Below are 18,608 nucleotides of genomic sequence, written 5' to 3' on the forward strand. Positions count from 1 at the left end.
TTGCGTTCCAACATGTGGACAGTCCTCATTTGCTCCCTCACGTATCACAAGTAATTACTTCAGTTGCAGACAGGTGTGCTCTAATTGACATAACTGCACCTGAGGCCAATTGGACATTAAACACTGAATGTTCATTGGCTGCTGTAACTAAAAAGGAAGGGGGGAAAAAAAAAAACACACACATGCACAGAGCGATTTCATTATGTTCCTTTAATTGGATAATATTGATCACACCACGCCTCTTCAGGTTTTCACAAATGCTTATACTGGCATAGACACATGGGCTGCAATCAAAATTTAACATGCAAAAAATATTTCAACATAAATCAAGTGAGGTCATCAAACTAAAAAATTAACAGCCCATCCATGTCCTCAGAATGCAAATATGTGACATTTAAATTGCATAACATTTTCTGTGTAAGAAGAGTGTGAGGATTGTCATGTTTTATTTCCATCATTTTTTCATTTTTCCATCTTCTTTGACCTTCCATAACATAAGCTCCATGCAGGCTGCAGCATCTTCTGCCGTATCATGGCCACAAACTGCGAGAAACATTTACATGGTGTATTTAAAGAAACCAAAACAGTGACAAAACATGCATTAGCTATAAATACATTACACTTCAAAACATTTAATCAGTCTTCACAATCAAATACTGAAATCTGATTATATCAATTTCTTTATTAAATTTAGATTTTGCTTCAGATGTATGCTGGAGTTTAGACTTAATGAACATTCAAATAAAACATTAACTTGTATGGTGGCTGTAGTTATCCATGATGACCCACCACTCTCTTGGATGATCCTCCTCAGGTATTCAGCAGTCAGGTTGTTAAGGGTCATCTTATGAGGGGGGCCCAGACGGTGGGGGAAGACCACCGATGTGTCCACCACTGTCCCATGGAGCAACTACAGTACAGAGGAAGATATCTGAAGCTCTTTTTACTGGGGGAAGTCTCTTTATCTCAATATTAAACAGATACAGGAGAAAAACAAGCAAACAAACTAAAAACTCAGCCAATTAGGATGGCACACCAGCAGGTGTGGGGCCCATAATCTGTGGCTTTATAATGCCACTTTCAATTCTCTTTCAAGATGGTAAGTCAAACCAGCTGTATAATGATTGAGACAAATATAAAACCTGATGGAAAAAGTACCTTAGACTTTCAAACCTTTGAGCAAAGTGGATCATATATTGAATACCAACAAACATTTAACAGGTCAAAGACAAGATGTGTTTCTGTGTCTTCACACTCTCATGTTTTAAATAACTTTTAGGAAGACAAAATGTCAATATGGGTGAAACAGAGCTCAAAATTATCATTCTGTGTAATGGTGCACACTCTTATTTTACTATTACATCTTTAAATAAACATAATTACCGAGTATAAATAGTTTGTCTTTACATCTTCTAATCAGTGTTGATTATGTTATACTAAAAACACAGCACTCTGCTTTTTTAAAATATTAAAACAACCAGGGGACTTTTGTCCTAAATACAAGCGCTTTAAAAAGGTCACTCTGTGAACCAAAGTAAAGAAGCCCTTTTGAAACTTAGTCAAAAGGTGATGTCATCTCATGTGACAGTCTGTGATATCATCAAGAGGACCCCAAAGACCTATGAGGTAAGCTAATCTCTCTCAAATATTTGATGATTTCACCTTTTCATAATGTGCTAACCCAGATCACAAAACCAAGTCATCCAGTAAAATGGCAAAACACTTGGTGTTAGATTTTTTTCTTGTGTGTGTGTGTGTATATATATATATATATATATATATATATATATATATATATATATATACACATATATTATATATATATATATATATATACACATATATTATATATATATATATATATATATATATATATATATATATATATATATATATATATATATATATATATATATATATATATATATACATATATATATATATATATATATATTTTATCTTGTGATTTATTATTAATTACAAGTCACACACACAAGACCACAAAATAACCAATCGAGACAGCAGTAGATCAGCAGCTCCTGAGTTCTGCAAGGTAAAATTACTGTTTTTGTCAGAGGAGCTCTGTGGCTGGCTTACCAGCTTGGGGCGTGTCTACCTCCTGTCTTAAGTTGAATCCAGTGGCTCTGCAGAGCTCACTGCCAGCCTCAAAGTTCCATGGCTAGCTTCGAGGCATTGGGGCACCTTGCACCTCTTGTCTAAACCCAGCATTCTTCAGATGTGCTCTTAGGTACAGACATTTGGCACCAGTTGATTTAAAGCGATCAGTATTCAGTAGTACAGACACAATTTGGTCGGTACTCTTAAAAGGTCCAGAGCTCCTCTTCCTTTGACATATTAAACAGTATTGCCATTTTTATAGCTTTGTCCTTTTAAAATGTTGCTTTTAAAAGTCAAACTTCCCCTTTAACAGCTGTAAAAAGCTGAAACTTGGCATTCAACTTGCTAGTACCCAAAGTTGCAAACCTGTTTGGATTGTAGTTGGCAAGTTAAAACAGAGTTTGTACTTTCTCATGAGGGTTTTACATTAGTTTGTCAACACCCTCTACGTACATCCAGGTTATTAATCCATATTATAAAAGGAGCACACCTTCTCAAAGATTTGCCATCTGAACGATGATGACGCTATTGCTAAATAATTACATGGACTAAGAAAAAAAGTTTTAAATTCAATAAAATAAAATAAACACAGAAAACATGGCATTTGAAAGATGAATAATAAAACATGAATTACGTAAAGGGACTCTTAAAATAACATTTAAGGCTCTTTGCAGGGAAATTTAACTTAAAATTTAGCAGGTGGCCATGTTAAATGTGACTGGTTGTTACAAAACTTTTTTTGTTTCATGCAAACATGCTCACAGCTTGGATTAAAAAAATCCTGTACTTGTTTCAATAAAATCACTGATAAGCCAGGATTGGAACAGAGGCTGGAATAAGTTTAAAGAATAATGTTGGAGAAAACTAATAGTAGTCACCTTCAGGGCACAGAGGTCTGTTTCCAGGCCGTGTCCAATCAGAATGGTGTCGGCGCTGATGAAGCTCAATAAGGTCTCCTGTACCTCTCTGAGGGAGGTGTGGTTACCCTTCACATCTTCCTCACTGATGCCTGAAAATCTTGACAAGTGTCAGACAAGCTATTGAGACAGGCTGATTAAAAATACATTGATAAATACTGTAGTTGTATCATTATCTTTAGTTCATCACCCTGTGACAGTACTGAGCTTTATACATAATATCTGTTATATTGTAATGCATAACACCTGCTTTAACTGTGTGATAACATATTACCTCTATAAAATCTAATTGAAAACAAAGTACAAATGCTTTAATATCAATTTTTAGGTCTTATATATCCGTTTTGGATTATTAACAGAGGGGAGACAGAGTTTAACCAGCTGTACAAATCATTTTGGGTCCTTGGAAGAAAGAGAAAAAACTCAGTTACGTATCTAATATTACCTTGTGTTGTAGTCGATGACCTCATTATCAGGTCTGACGAAGGTGTCATAGACGACTTGCAGACTAGAGTTGACCACAGTCACTCTGGATAGCTCCAGACCATGAATGGTATAACACTGAGGATAAAAAATTACACAATGTTTTTTACTGCATACTCAAGGCCAGCTTAACATATAAAAAAGAAAATCAGTAAAATCTTGTACAGTGCGCTCTTAAATGTTTTATGGTTATATTTGGAGTTAAGCTGGGGTTTGGTGCTCAACATGAAGGTTATAAAAAAGCTGATCACCATTTCACAATCCAAGGAGTAGACCCCAGGACAGCTTGTATCTGAGGGATGTCTGGAGACGGTCGAAACAAACCCATCCAGGCTGAGGGAATCATGGATGTGCAACTGGTGAAGACAAGGCAAAAAAACAGAAAGAAAAATATTTAAAAACAAAAAACCCCCACATCTACTCACCAATTCATTTGAGGATGTTAAATGAGAGAATTAAGTTATAGAATAATCCCTCACTATGTCTTTTCCTACCTGAAACACCTGACATCCAGGTGCTCCCATGACTCCCTCACAGCAACTGTAGCGGGTCTCCACTCCACCTGGCACTGGTAAAAGTTTAAAAATATATACAATGATCTTAAAGCTTGAGCTGTATAATAAACACTTGGGATGTTTTCAAAGCATAAACTACGGTATACTCACCTTTTTTTGTAACTCCTTTCCCATAGTGGTAATTACACTCCTCTTTACGGGTGTGTTTGCCCGTTTGGTTCACAGAGTATGTAGCTCCACATCGACAGCAGATCCTCTTGAGGGCTTTAGTCAATACAATAGCAAAAGGACATAATTAGAGTGAAATGTGCTGAGAGAAGAAAGTCTCGTTCCAAGTACAGTACAGGTCAGGTGCGCCCTCTAGTGATACAATATGAGAATAGCATCAAATTGTCCTTTCAAGGAGCATGATGTTTTCACTTACGGTCTGCACTGCCTCTCTTACTGTCAGCAAAAAGAACAACACAGCCTGGTCTCTCTGGGTGCTTCACAGGAAAGTTGCTCTCAACCAGCTTTTCTTCAGTCAAAATATAGTCCTTCAAACTCTCATACAACGCCATATCATCTGCTGGAAAAAAATTAATTCACTGAGGAAGCTGTCAAAATATTGGAAAGACATGTCAAATGCATTTAAAAATAAATTCTCACCATTCCGTTTCAACTTTTTCAGATCAAGGGGAATGTTGCCTTTCGATCTTTGGCTGTTGGCTTCATTTTTATCTGCACCAAAAAAATATAAATGAATTATATAACTAAATTATCTCTTATCACATTTTATGAAGAATAGCATGAGTTTTTCAGAAATTCTCACCTTTAACAGCAACAGCACTTTGGTTCTTCAGCTTTTTCAATGCATTCACTGCAACACTCAGATATTTGAGTTTGTTTACACTGCGGTTATACACAGTCTTCTCTTCAGCAAGTGCCTATCATCAATAACAGGGACAGAAATTAATATCTGGGCTGTATTGTTTTTTTTAAGTGTGGATTACATTATGTGGCACAAGCTCACCTTTTCAAAGGCATCATTAACATTGGCTGTGGTCTTGAGGAACTCCTCTGTAAACATGTTGACATAACGCTGTCGGACGTCATGGGGTACTTTGTCTTTGGCAGCCTCACACTGCTGCTTCATCTTACGTTTAGAAGGCGCTTGCTAAAAGAATAAATTTATCATTAATATTCAAGAGATAAAACATGTATGACTTAATCCAGACATAAGTTATGTCTTTTAAAATGGCCCCCAAAAATTGCTGCTTTTCACTCCTCACCTTAACCTGAGTATGGACAGCAGCTTGAGGAGTCGCGGAAGCAGTTGGACTTGAATGTGATGCTGCAGAGGCAGAGGTCAGTGAAGGTTTACGTGTCGGCGCAGGGATGAGCACAGGTGCTGTTGTGCGGTATCTTTGCACTGGGGTAAGTGCAGGTGGATGGTACATTTGTCTCACAGCACCGGTGCTCGTTTCAATTTGACTGATTGGGGTTAGCACTGAGGTAACTTGGCTGGAACTGGAAGTGACAGGCAGCGGGTAGGTGCCTTCGGGGAGGATCAAGTGCAAATTGTTGCCCACTTCAATCACAGCAGGTCCCAAAGATATGTAGTTCATGTAAGCTGTGGAATAAGATAAAAACACACATACAGATGTAATGCATTCAGGCACAGCTATAAGAGTAAATTCTAAATAAAGTTATTACAAAACAGAAAGAACTGCTGCTTGATCCACATCTATGAAGACAAAGCTGGTCTCAAGATGTTTTACTGGTAAAACAAACAGGTGCTTACCATTTTGCACAGGAGCAGGCTGCAGGTTTTCGGGGGCTTGATTTGAAGGAAAAGATGCACTCTGGGTCTCTGGCTTCCTCTGGCAGGTGGAGGAAACAAAAGCCTGACCACCTTTAACTGAAGCAGTCAGCACGGAGGCTCTCTGCTGGACCTGCTGGATCTTGGAGGTGATGGAGGGGTGGGAGGCAAATCCTGACACCGCAGGTCCACGTAGGGGAACCAGCACCTGGGGCTGAGGTCTGCTCTTAGCCACTGGCTGCTGAACAGCACATAAATCGAACAATGTGCCTAAAATTAGAATTTAGGCTTGAAATTTGTAAAATTATAATCTAAAAGAGCATAGTGTCTCAGAGGAAAAAGGCCATTCTAAAATATTTATCGTAGATTTATATCTATCTATGGGTAATTATATTGTACAATATTATATATTAACAGTTTTAGCATAGTTGTTTTAGACAGAATAAAGCCTGCACTGAAAAAATATATTGCAATGTTCATTTGTGTTTTTTAAATTTCTTCTAGGTTTTAATTCATTATGTCAACTTTGTCTATTTCTACCTTTCTCTGTTCAGGAGTGCCACTCCCAAAATTAGCCATGCTATGTGTATGTACCTCTGTATGTTTGACTTCATGAGCCACCCTCGTCTTTCCTGGGAGTGCTTGAGGTTTGACGTTAAACTCCGGCTTCTCCACATCCATAGCTCCAACCTAAATATGACAAAGTGAGGAAAAATATCTTCACACTGTTGGAAATTTATTCATTTAAATCTGGAGTGTCTACAACAAACTTACAGACAAATCAGGTTGCTCCTTATTTCCCGCATCCTCGTTGTTTGCCTCCATGAAGATCCTGTAGCATTCCTCCATTGGGTCACTGTCAGACACATCCATATCTGAATAGTTGAGCTCACCTTCATCATCAGAGCTGGAACTAATAGTTATAATGTCCTCATAATCTTGTTTTACAAGATGCTGTTCGAATGATGCAGAAGATAACTTTGCTTTGTTTGCCAAAGTCAATGCTGATGAATTGTGCTGGTCCTGATCTTGGGTGCTGCCTGAAGCTTGTTCTGCTGGCTCCAGGTATCTTCCAGGTGGAGCAGCTTTACCCTGTATCTGTCCTGGCATTTTGCTTGGAGTTTTCTGGCTGTGTGGCAGCACTGATGGTACACATTTTGTCAAAGACAACTGACTACTAACCCTGTTCAGAGGTGGCTGCTGTGCTGTCAGGGTTTGCTTGGTGTGTTGCCTGCATGGTGAATCTGAGTTAGCAGTAGCTTTATAAGAAACTGACTTCTTGGGTAGAAGATAATGTGGCTGCAGTAGATTCAGTTTCTCAACACTATGGGGCAGCTCACACCGAGGCAATTCAACCTGTAACATGTTTTCTTCCTTTTTCACCACCAGATTGTTCCAGGCTTGATCTTGCTGGTCCATGGCTGGGTGACTTGAAGGTTTGGGACTTTTCTCCACTTCTTTTTCAGAAACATGAGTCATTTTCTGAGTTTCATGTCGCAGGTCTTTCAAACAGCCAGTTAACTTAACGACACTCCCATCAACTGGTATATTTCCACATTCTATATTCTCATAAAGAATGAATGGACCTTGAGTGTTTTTAGTACTGCAATGCCTATAAACTTTATTTTCTTCTATTGCTGATGCAGGTGGAGATGCTACCTTGTGAGCCTCAGCATTTATAAGTAAAATAGGAGCTGTTCTGACCTCCTCCAATCCCCTTACTTTATCCCGGAGGGATTTGCCAGCAACAGAACCAACAGGTGTCTGAGCTCTTGCTCTCTTATTGTCAGGTGAGGGAGGAATGTCAATAATCAGGATGCCATCTTCATTAGAGTCATCAAGTGGTTCTCGAGATGGAGACTGGGAAAGCCAAGACTGACATGCAACTGGCTTCTTCTGGTCACAAGGTATAGCATTTCGTACTCTTTTCAACCCCTGTCCATTTTTCACCTTTGGCTCTTTATCTGGAGAGCTGTAAGAGCATAAGCCAGCAGAAAAGTTGGACAGAGGGTCGTACTCCAAATCAGTCCTTGGTTTTGAGTTGTCCACCACGTATTTCCTTGCTTGGGAGTAGGCTTTAGTAGAGTTTGTGGAAGAGGACAGTCCATAATAACCTCTGTCTACATTTTCACCTGCAGTTTCTAACTTGGAAACAGAGAAATTAGACATAGTTTTTATGCTCCCTGCCTGTACGGTTTTGTAGCGTGACAGTCGCCTTTGCTCTTGCTCCACCTCGTGCCTTACAGTTTCTATCTCCTTGTTGATCCGCTCCAGCTCCTGGAGGCAGTCATCTTTGGTCTCACCATTCACTGGATAGCCACTTTGCACTGCTGTACAAAAAGAATATGAAACAAAACTTACTAGCATGAGTGAAAAAGTAGAGGGTGAGATTGGGCTCAATATAACTGTGGGAAGTGCTTACGGGATGACTTGTGGCTGTGGGCACAGCAAACATCTTTACACCAGTGGATCTCAACCTTACTAGTGTCAAGAACCCCTAAATTGAACTGGTTAATTAATTAAATTGATTAATTTATTAGGTCAGGAAACCCTGTTTGATAAGGTTTAACTTCAGGCACCTACTTCTGAAAAGACTTGGTTGTTAGATATGATTAAGACCAGAATTCTACACTTGTTGACTGCAGATGAGGAGATAGCCTAACCAGTGAGAAAGTGAAACCTATGATCAGAATAGTCACCCTTAATGACTCTTGCTCTCATTGGATCCACATCTATGGTGAATTAAATAGTAAAAATGAACCGGGTACCCACTGAAACGTCCCCAGTGACCTCTGGTTGAGAGACACAGCTTTACACCACTGTAATTTGTGATTCTATAGTTATATGCAAATTAGGCATAATCTAATTAAATGTGAGCCTTTTCCATACATTTCCAGAACTGAAATCTTAGCCAAAATAAAACTATTTTAGTAACACTAACACTTTTTCACTAGTCTGAAAGAGGAAATGTTATGGAAGCAAAATAGCCCAAAATCTCAAAATTGACCAGTACATGGAAAAAAGGTTTCTCCTGAGGTGTCTGTCATTTAGGATATAAATTGAGAATTTGTGTATTTTTATGTTTTTAAAAAATAGCTAAGATGATAAAAGAACCATAAATGTGCTTATTTTTTAACTTACAGGTATGGGACAAAATAGCAACTAAATCATTCGCTGATAAAGTGAGGTATACCATTTAGTTTTAGCTAACGTTAGCTTTTCAATCGTTGTTTGAATGCGATAATATATATATATATATATATATATATATATATATATATATATATATATATATGTACACATATATATATATATATATATACACATATATATATATATATATATATATATATATATATATATATATATATATATATATATATATATATATATATATATGTACATATGCAAGGCCGTTCAGAATTAAAGTAACATTAGGCTACTTCAACTTTAAGCTAATTCAGTCAAAGTTTAAAAATTATTTAACCCACTTTACTCTTAAATTACTTTGAATATGCAATTGAAAACTTTTAACAGGCAAAGACAACAAGCTAACACACACCTGTAGTTAATTGCTAACGGCTAGAAAACCTCAAACCACTAACCTGCAAAGTCAGCTATGGAATACGAGGCACCAAACATTTCCCGTAATTCTATGGCGTGTCTGTACAAACAGTGAGGCCTCTCACAAAGCCCATGTTCCGAGAAAGGACAATTTATATCTGCAAAAAGTCCAGACGAAGGAAACATCAGGTAAAACGCAACTTCCCACGATGCGCAGAAAACCGTTTAGTGTAGTTAATTAACCGTCGAGCAACAGGTGGGGGCTCCAACTGATACTCATGACGTCAGCTTCCCTTATATAGCCTATGTTCAGGTAATTTAATTTTTATGCTCCTAAACATGTATTTTTTTCGGTAGTTAAAATCAATTTAATCCCTGAGAAAAATATATGAAAAATTTAGATGTTAGGGAGTTAATTATTTTTCAGATTATGTGTAATTCATTGTGTCGCCGTAAATCCTCCGCGCCGGCAGATGGCGCTGCCGCACAAACCTGAACTGGATCTTTCAATGGAAGAAGTAATGTTGGATACACTTCCCACACTGCAGCCACAACAACAGTTGCTCTACTTAGCATAAAATCTATCAAACAAACACAATTTGCGTCGATTAAAATGGATAACAGTGACGATGAGATGGAGGACGATGAAACCGAGTGGAAGAGCAGCTTCGTGGACTCAGTCCCGCTCAGCCCCGCTGCTGCTGCTTCTGGTAAAGTTTAAATAGTGGGAGGCTTATGTTAAGTAAACAGTTCATTTTGGCTTTTATCCGGTTTTTGAGATGCTGAGAGAAACGCAGCTCACGTTATCTATACGTGCCAGATGGTAAATAAAGTGTGTCTAATCTCTTGTTTCAGGTTCAAGTCTCAATAAGACATCAGGTCCATCACCTGCACATAGAGTTATTCTGCATTTTGACCTGGACTGCTTCTATGCCCAAGTGGAAATGATCAGAAACCCAGCATTGAGAGAGGTCCCTTTAGGTAAACTGAGGCAGTACAAAAGATCATCTGTGATGGTATAAGTATAAACTCTCAGATTGTGGTTCAACAATGTTTCTCATATCATCAGGTATTCAGCAGAAAAACATCATAGTCACCTGTAACTATGTGGCAAGAGATCAGGGTGTCACCAAGCTGATGTATGTGACTGATGCTATGGAGAAATGTCCTCAGCTGGTGCTGGTTAAAGGAGAGGACCTGACACACTACAGGGAGATGTCCTATAAATTGACAGGTAGGCAGGATGCTGCAGAGATAAAGCTGTATTTAGTAAAGTGATATGACAATTGATTATTTACTAAAGTATTTAGAGTAAAATCCACCCCAAAACACACGTAATAAACAAACGTTGCTAATAAATCTCACCTCCCAAGCTAATCTCTGCTTATATGTGGGTTTATTTGCTGTCATATGGTAGCAGAGAATAATTGATCTATCTTAAAACACCAACACAAAACTACTTCATAAAAGGTTTTGGTGGGGTTTTTTTTTGCAGAAATAAAGAGCCAGAGATTTTGTCTAGACACTTAGGTAACTGCTAAAAGCTGTAATCAAATGCAAAAAGAAGGCCGTTATGTATTTGAGTAAAGGGGCACGCATGTCATTTGATTTTCAACTGTAAAAATCTCCCCCTCTCGCTGTGCTACCACTATTACTAGTGCCTTAGCTTACCTCATTTACACATACCTTATACCCACAGATAAGTATGTTGAGCTCACGCTCCTTTAGCTATATGTATATTTCATATTTCTTTACTCTGCTCACTTTACCTTTCTTGTCCTCTTCCAGAGCTGCTGATGTCCTATTCTCCACTGGTAGAGAGGCTTGGATTTGATGAAAACTTCATGGACATCACAAAGATGGTCGAACAAAGGCTAGCACAGACACCAGAGTCTAGCAGCTTTTCATTTAAAGGACATGTCTACAATCATTTCAGTAAGTAACACTTGTACCATCTGGCTCACGGAAACCAGGAAATGAGTTGTGAAACAAGTCAAGACGCTAAAACTTGTACAATATTTGCATTGTAGTCTCAGTTTCCCATCATACAAAATGTTTGCTTTTAGATTCTCTTGTTTTAACAACCACAGACATACTTCTGTTTTTCTTTTCCTGCTCAGGTGCAGAAGTTGAAGCCAATGATCATCCAAGGTTGGCACAAGGTTCACACATTGCAGCAGAGCTAAGAGAAGCCATTTACAGCAAACTGGGCCTGACCGGCTGTGCTGGCATCGCCACAAACAAGCTACTGGCCAAACTTGTGTCAGGCACCTTCAAACCCAACCAGCAAACCACCCTGTTGCCGGAGAATGTCAGCGACATCATGGGCTGCCTGAGCAGCCTCCGTAAAGTACCGGGTATAAATGAAAATTCAGTAGTTACTCATCAATAGATCACTAGTTTGCAGTATCCAGAGCTCTTTGGTGTGGTTTTGTCCCATGTCACTTTAGTCAAATTTCCCTGATGATAAATTTCCCATCATGTACATTTAGGAGTGGGTCACCAAACTGCAAAAAGACTTCAAGCCCTGGGATTGGTTAGCGTGAAAGACCTCCAGCTCTCCCCACTGAATGACTTGGTCAGAGAGTTTGGAGGTGCCAGTGCTCAGCGGTTGAAGAATCTGGCCCTTGGTATTGATGACTCACCTGTCACCCCAACTGGGGCCCCACAGGTAGGCTTTGATATCCCTATAATTACGTGTATCTTCTTCGCTCAAAGTTGTGACAGTGAGAAAAACCAAAGTAATTGACGACTCACTCATACAGGTCTGAACTCTGCAGATATTTTTCTTAGTTTGAGTCATTAGAGTTCTTATTTATTGGCCACTTTGCTGTAAAAAGCTACCATATGTTTTCCTTAACCAATTTCTTTCTGTTTCAGTCTCTCAGTGATGAAGACTCCTTCAAGAAAATTTCATCAACTAAAGAGGTTTTGGAAAAGATTCAGGAACTCCTCAGCAGTCTGGTGGAGAGGTGAGATACTTTGTCACTGAGGTCTTTTCTGCTCGAAGCCACTGAATCTAACCTTTTATCATCTGCTTGAAAACTAGGATGCACAAAGATGGCAGGCAGCCTCAAACCTTCCGGCTAACCATCCGTAGATACTCGGCGACCAACAAGTGGTTCAGTCGGGAGAGCCGGCAGTGTCCAATCCCCAACCACATAGGACAGAAGATCACCTCTGGTAAGCTTCCGCACCAGGAGGGACTCTGTGATATCTCAACTGCAAGAGCTCAGGTGGCAAATGTAGACACTCTATCAGGGTTTCCACTCATAAAAATATTTAATAATATTTGAGAGTATGATGGCCATGAATGTGCTTGACTTATTTCAGTTTAATATAGCACCTAAATACATAAGAGGAGCCTCAGCACCATGAAGTTCTCTCTGTCCTGAGAGCATTTAATTAATAGTAGGTGAATAAGTTCAACATGATTTGTTGGCTCTACAATGCACCAAGCACAAAACCTCTTTAACCTTTAAACTTTACCTCACAAACAATGCCAATTTTGAGTCTTTAAATTTTGTCAAGCTGCTGTCATCAATATTTTTCATTAACAATGACTCAAATGGAGAAGGGTCTAGCTGCAGAGCTCCAGGCTCAGGCCCACCTCCTCCACTGGACCCTTTCCTGTCCTGAGCCTGGAAAATAAAGTCCGACATTGTGTATTCCCCCCAGAGACGATCATCAAGATATTCAATTCAATAAATCTTTATTGTTCCCAGAGGGCAGTTCTGCTGCAGCATTAAAGAAAAACAAGAAACACTGAAGAGACATACTGTACATACAATTACTGTAAAAGTACAACCAACAACAGCACAGTACCAAACAAAGACTCCTTAAACAACAAGTAATAGTGAAAACATCAAGTTTGGAGAGTGCAATAAGTAAAAACTGCAAGTAGTAGAATGTGTGGGACAAGTCAGCCAAGACAGAGGTCACCTTTCTCACCAGGTGTTTCCATAGACTGCATAAATAATGGAAGTAGCTACCATGACATCACCCACTGGTTTGTGTACTCTCATTTTGAAGCCTCAAGTTTGGCATTTCGGCCATCGCCAGCTTGTTTTTTTTTTTTTTTTTTTTGGAGCCAGAGGTGACCATATTTGAAGGAGAGGGTGGCGTTGTGAGGAGGGGTGGATCTGACTGGGAAGCTGAAGACACTATTGGCCGACAGCTTGTCTCTTAAAGTGGCCCACCCTTAATTATGCAATAAGCAATAACACACATGCTTTACCACCTTATCGAATGCAATAACACGCGATTTTCCTCCACGGGTCCTGGTGATGGAGATGGGTCCCAGTGCCTGAGGTGGGCCCGAGCCTGTAGCTCTGCAGCAGGTCTCTAAATATGACAAAAGGAGTCACATGTAGTGACAGACTAATGAGAATCATCATCTGACAGACTTGTCTAACAGGAACTTAATAAAATTTAAGTGTTTGATTCTAAAATAAGTGTTTAAACCCTCTGTGGTTATTTTTTTTTACATGTTTTTTACAGTCTCTGTGAAGGCAGTGCATGTACCTCTGTTCAGTCAGGAATTAAGCATTGTTTTCTGTAATGTTTCTATAGGCAGCAGTGATGACGCTGTGGTCCAGTTGGTCACGTTGGCTATGAAGCTCTTCAACAAGATGGTGGACAGCAGTGCCGCCTTCCACCTCACCCTCATCAATGTTTGCTTCAGTAACCTGCAGACCAGGGGAGCTGCCGTCAGCGGAAAGGGCTCCATAACATCTTTCTTCACAAACAGCACTTCTCCCAGAAAAACACAACTCTTCCCATCACAAATCCAGGTAGCAGAGTGACTTAGTGTAGTATTTCTGTCTTGTTATTACTGTTCAGATTATGTTTTCCTCATTTTCATCAGTTTATCTTCAGGGAAGTTTTAAAAAGCATTTAATTCAGGTTCCTGAAATATTTTTGTCTAGGCTGATGAAGGCGGGAATGGCAGCTAACACTTATTGTCATCATTTCTTAATCTGTCTGGGTTTTTTTGTTTGTTTGTTTGTTTTCAATTTATCAGTTAAGTTGTGAAATGTGAAAAGATAGCTGGAAAAAATCACTCACAATCGCAATTTTACAGAGCTCAAGGTGCCATCTTCAGATGTCTTATTTGTCTGACCAACAGTCCAAAAACAAAGATATTCTGTTTGCTTTTATATATGACAAAGAGAAGCAGCACGTCCTCACATTTCAGTGGCTCAAACCAGATAGCATATTGCATGTTTTTCACAATTCTTGTTTGAAGAAAATGACTGGAATAATTGAAAAATAGGTGCAGATTATCTTTCTGTCGGTCAACCAGTTGACTAATCGCAGCTCTATACTGATGCTCTAGACTGGTGCTCCCAGCAGTAGCTAGGAAGCTCATTGTCTCATAATGGGCAGATTAATTATTTGTAATAAATTAAACCATCCATCCATATACTTTTTTGCTGCTTATCTGGGTCCAGGTTTAGGGATCGGCATTTTAAGTAATTTCCATGTGGGGTGTTGGTGGCTTGGTGGTGGAGCGGGCGCCCCATGTGCAGGGCTGTTGCCGCGGCGGCCCGGGTTTGGCTCTGGCTCATGGCCCTTTGCTGCGCATCGCTCCCTCTCTCTCTCCCCCTTTCATGCTTGTCTGTCTTATCAATTAAAGACTAAAATGCCCAAAAAATATCTTTCAAAAAAAATAAAAATAAATAATTCCATGTTTGAGTACTCACATTAAATTATTGTACTGTGTTGTACTGGCAAAAAAAAAAATAACATAAGATTAGGAACATAAAAAAAAAGCCAAAACGGAAAACAAGTGCAATTCAAAATTCATTTATTGAGCAACCAATTAGCCCGTCACACACTAAATTCAAAACTGCCCTGTATGCTAAATGGTTAAAGACAACCTACTTACAACCTCTCAGAAAGGTCTTTGGCAGTAAAAGGTTTTTCAGTATCGTCATTTAATATACAATCATCCCAATGTGCAAATGGGCCCTTTTTACATTTTTTGAACCTCTAACACAAATGTACATATCTTTATAAAACATGTCCATCAGTATCTCTTTACTTTTTTCATGTTGAGCTAATCTAAATGCAAACAGCTTGTTTCCAGTATTAAAACACCATAATATCTTTCTTTTGCTGCCCAAGGGTGAACGCAACACTGAAGGACAATATCCAGAATCACTCTCCTCCTGGTCAGTTCAGTGTCTGCCTGGTTAGCACGTGCTAACACGACAGCAGCTGCTAACATCCAACACCAAACCATTAAATGGTCCCAACAAACTCACAGCGACACCAAAACGGCTTGATTCTATCGTTAAACCCGTTCATAACCATTAAGTAAAGTTAGTCATGTGATACTAAAGATTAGCCTTGTCATTGTGTGACCAAGGAACATCCCAACCGCAGCAATGTAAGGGAAAAAAAAAGAATTCACAGGCAGAGGGCAGAGTCTCTGCAGATAAATACACCACTACAAACTGCCAGTGGGGCTTAAGTGATGATTGAGAAGGATTACCTCTGTATGAGCCAACATTATTTTTAGGAAAAACACCTTTGAATTGATTCTATGTAATATTAAAAGGTCTTAAAAAGTCTAACATTTAACTTGAACCCTGCAGACTCTCTGCTCCATACTTGTTCTTTCACACTCAGCTGTAAAATGATGCCTACAGACTTTTCCCATCGTGTGTCAGTAATCTGCATTTTCTAAAAGCATTTGTGCTCCTCCTCTTTTATTCTCCAATAGGATGATTCCTGTCAGAGAGGGGATAGTCACTGCATGGATCATCAGTTCAGCACACAGAGCGTGGTTACACAACACACCTCACAAAAGACAGTTGCCACAAAAAGCCCTCGAAGCTTGGAGGCAGAATTATGTGGGTTTGAAAGAAAACATGTTGCGGTAGAAGGCCCTCTACTTCAGAGAGTATCCTGCTGCACAGCAAGGCCAGACCATGAAGACACAAATATCACGGTGACACATCGATTGCCCCCGAATGTTGACCCCGAAGTGTTCAGGCTTCTCCCTGAGGAAATCCAGAAGGAGCTGTTATCTCCTGCTTACACAAACTGTCTCCCTGGCACTTCAGCAGGCTCATCTGTCGTCATCGATGTCCCCTGCATAACAAAAAACAATTCCCCACTGTCATTTACAAACTCACAAAATATTAAAGACACAAAAGAGGCTTCATTTAACAGGCTGACCAGCGTGAATCATGAAAGCCCTGAGGGCACAAGTACGCTTCCTGAAGAAGACGTCATGGAAGAAGAGACACCGTCATTCCCCCAGTCTTCTGACTGCGAGTTCCCGGGAAATGTGGACCCTAAGGTGTTTTCTGAGCTTCCGCCGGACATACAGAGGGAGCTGATGTCTGAATGGAAGCAACAGAAGGCGGTTCTGAAGATGCCCTCATCCAGGAAACCAGGGAGAAGCTTGATGAGCAAAGACAGAAAAGCTGCAGGAAAAGGCAGTCAGACAAACAACTTGTTCAAGTATTTCAAACCCTGTTAGAGCGGGACAAATTACCTCTGCCAAAGATAATGTCTTGCAGGAAAAACTCATATTTAGTTATGTTATTTCTCTCATGGAAAATCTCCTCTTTTATTTTGTGGTTGTTCTCGTGATATATACAGGGAGTGGACAAAATAAAAGAAACACTTCACAGTATTCTCTGGTAGCCCTTTAGCGAGGAACAATTTGGCGAGGCGTTTTTTTTAGACAGTACTGTAAATTTCAAAGGTGGCTACACAAATATAACCAAAGATCAAAAGGCCAAACACAGCAAAATATGGCACTGTAATAATGGCAAAGAAAGTAAAAAAAAAAAAACATGCCAAACATGAGAAAATGGCATCGGAAAAAAATCAGGAGGTCAATTACAATTAGATCCACTCTAACATTAAAGGGCAACTTAAGTGTTTTTCAACCCGGACCCTATTTTCCAACGTTTTTATGACTAAGTGACTGATGTAGACAACCTTATTTTTTTTTTTTTTTTTTTTTTTTTAAAATTAGTCCAGTATTGAGCAAGAGCATTGTAGCTGTAATGGGGAAACAGGCTTCAATGTAATTCCTATGGGCAACTGCATCTTCAATTTATGTCCTCAAAAAGTGTTTGTTTTTGTCACTGACAGGCTCAGATTATTAAAGGATCCCTACAGGGAAATTTTACGTCCTTCCTTACCTGTCATGGGTCTGTTTGTTATTGTGCCTAACTAAGTCTCGCTTAAGGAGGAGTCTCATTCTGAAATCTTGTGAGAAGTGACATGTTGCAGGAAAATGAATGGTGGAAATGTTAGTGAGAGCTGGAGAGAGGAGTGCTGGAAAGAGTTTGTTGTGTTGGAGTACAAAAAGTGTCGCTTAGTGTCATCTAAAAGATTTTCACTGTCATGACTGAATATTTATCTGATGTTAACAACGTGGAAAAGTCTGTGAAATTTCAGAGCAAAGCTTGTCCTTGAGTTAGATTTGGTCCCACACACTAACAAACAGACCAGAAATGTTTAATTTTTCTGTAGGGATCCTTTTCATAATGTCGTCAGATGCTTACAACGGAAATCTGAGCCTGTCAGTGGCAAAAATAAGCACTAATATAACTAAATACAGACTCAAGGTAAATTACTTAAGTTTGAGAACAAAAAATAAATAACTGAGGATTGACTTACTCACACTTTTTCTGCATCTTTCAACCATATTTCAGCAGTGGTTGCATGCAGGTGAACTTTGAATTCTTGTTTGCTATCTTTTAAGTCAAGAATTAGTGTTTCTGTTTTTTTGTCCACCCCTGTATGTCAGTGTTAATGTGCTGTTAAGTTACCTTTTTGGGAATAAGAATACATTATTTTTATAAACCTCACAAACTGCTTGATGTTTCTGCATCTTGAACATAACGTGTGAAATCTGCCTTTACCTGAAGCGACCTTATTATGTGACCATTTGTAAACAATGGCTCAAATTTAATTCCCAAATCTTAAAGGGACCTAAATTAAGACGTTAGCTTCAGGTTCATTGTTTTCATATTGTTTTCACATTGTTTAGAGAAGCGGGATTACTCCGCTTAGCCTCCAGAAGTGGGGCCTCGTTCCTCGGTTGGACGATTTCCACTAAAATCCACAGAGGCACACATTATTTGTCAGCATTCAGTTTTCAAAGAGCCCATTTTCCCCCCCTCATGAGAAATACCAAAAAACACAAGGTCTGTGAGCACAGCCCTGCTTGGTTCTTGT

The 18,608-nt window shown here is 39.3% G+C and overlaps 2 protein-coding genes across 10 annotated transcripts; one reads left to right on the forward strand and one right to left on the reverse strand.

Moving 5' to 3' along the window:
- Positions 1-200: 200 nt before the first annotated feature.
- Positions 201-11,305, reverse strand: LOC117252365 (uncharacterized). 9 transcript variants are annotated; one of them, XM_078170574.1, is made up of 17 exons: positions 11,168-11,283; positions 9,440-9,556; positions 6,609-8,164; positions 6,429-6,524; positions 5,817-6,075; positions 5,305-5,645; positions 5,046-5,189; positions 4,845-4,959; positions 4,682-4,753; positions 4,458-4,601; positions 4,184-4,297; positions 4,013-4,086; positions 3,770-3,874; positions 3,481-3,596; positions 2,997-3,135; positions 790-910; positions 201-543 (listed from the first exon to the last, which is right to left on the reverse strand). In XM_078170574.1, the coding sequence occupies exons 2-17, from the start codon at positions 9,474-9,476 to the stop codon at positions 455-457; spliced, it is 3,522 nt and encodes a 1,173-aa protein (XP_078026700.1). In that variant the 5' UTR covers positions 9,477-9,556; positions 11,168-11,283; the 3' UTR covers positions 201-454. The 9 variants fall into 9 exon arrangements, with proteins under 9 accessions (XP_078026700.1, XP_078026699.1, XP_078026701.1 ...); XM_078170573.1 differs by lacking the exon at positions 11,168-11,283 and adding an exon at positions 10,496-10,589; XM_078170575.1 differs by lacking the exon at positions 9,440-9,556 and having other exon boundaries at positions 11,168-11,305.
- On the forward strand, positions 9,875-18,587 carry poli (polymerase (DNA directed) iota). Its single transcript, XM_033619524.2, has 10 exons — positions 9,875-10,108; positions 10,254-10,379; positions 10,468-10,632; positions 11,187-11,333; positions 11,519-11,755; positions 11,891-12,069; positions 12,279-12,370; positions 12,448-12,581; positions 13,971-14,191; positions 16,129-18,587. Exons 1-10 carry the CDS (start codon positions 10,012-10,014, stop codon positions 16,891-16,893), a joined length of 2,163 nt encoding a protein of 720 aa, XP_033475415.2. The 5' UTR covers positions 9,875-10,011; the 3' UTR covers positions 16,894-18,587.
- Positions 18,588-18,608: the final 21 nt, after the last annotated feature.

The sequence above is a fragment of the Epinephelus lanceolatus genome, chromosome 9 (assembly GCF_041903045.1).
Source record: "Epinephelus lanceolatus isolate andai-2023 chromosome 9, ASM4190304v1, whole genome shotgun sequence".
Taxonomy (NCBI): Eukaryota; Metazoa; Chordata; class Actinopteri; order Perciformes; family Serranidae; genus Epinephelus; species Epinephelus lanceolatus.

Excerpts from the sequence above, each read along its gene's own strand:
- LOC117252365 (XM_033619180.2), bottom strand. The coding sequence starts at position 9,584 with ATGTTTCCTTCGTCTGGACTTTTTGCAGATATAAATTGTCCTTTCTCG. Across the intron at positions 6,076-6,428 it reads ATGAAGTCAAACATACAGAG|CAGCCAGTGGCTAAGAGCAG; the intron begins GTACATACACAT and ends TGTGCTGTTCAG. Across the intron at positions 4,754-4,844 it reads AAGTGCTGTTGCTGTTAAAG|ATAAAAATGAAGCCAACAGC; the intron begins GTGAGAATTTCT and ends TTTTTGGTGCAG.
- poli (XM_033619524.2), top strand. The coding sequence starts at position 10,012 with ATGGATAACAGTGACGATGAGATGGAGGACGATGAAACCGAGTGGAAG. Across the intron at positions 10,633-11,186 it reads GATGTCCTATAAATTGACAG|AGCTGCTGATGTCCTATTCT; the intron begins GTAGGCAGGATG and ends GTCCTCTTCCAG. Across the intron at positions 14,192-16,128 it reads TCTTCCCATCACAAATCCAG|GATGATTCCTGTCAGAGAGG; the intron begins GTAGCAGAGTGA and ends ATTCTCCAATAG.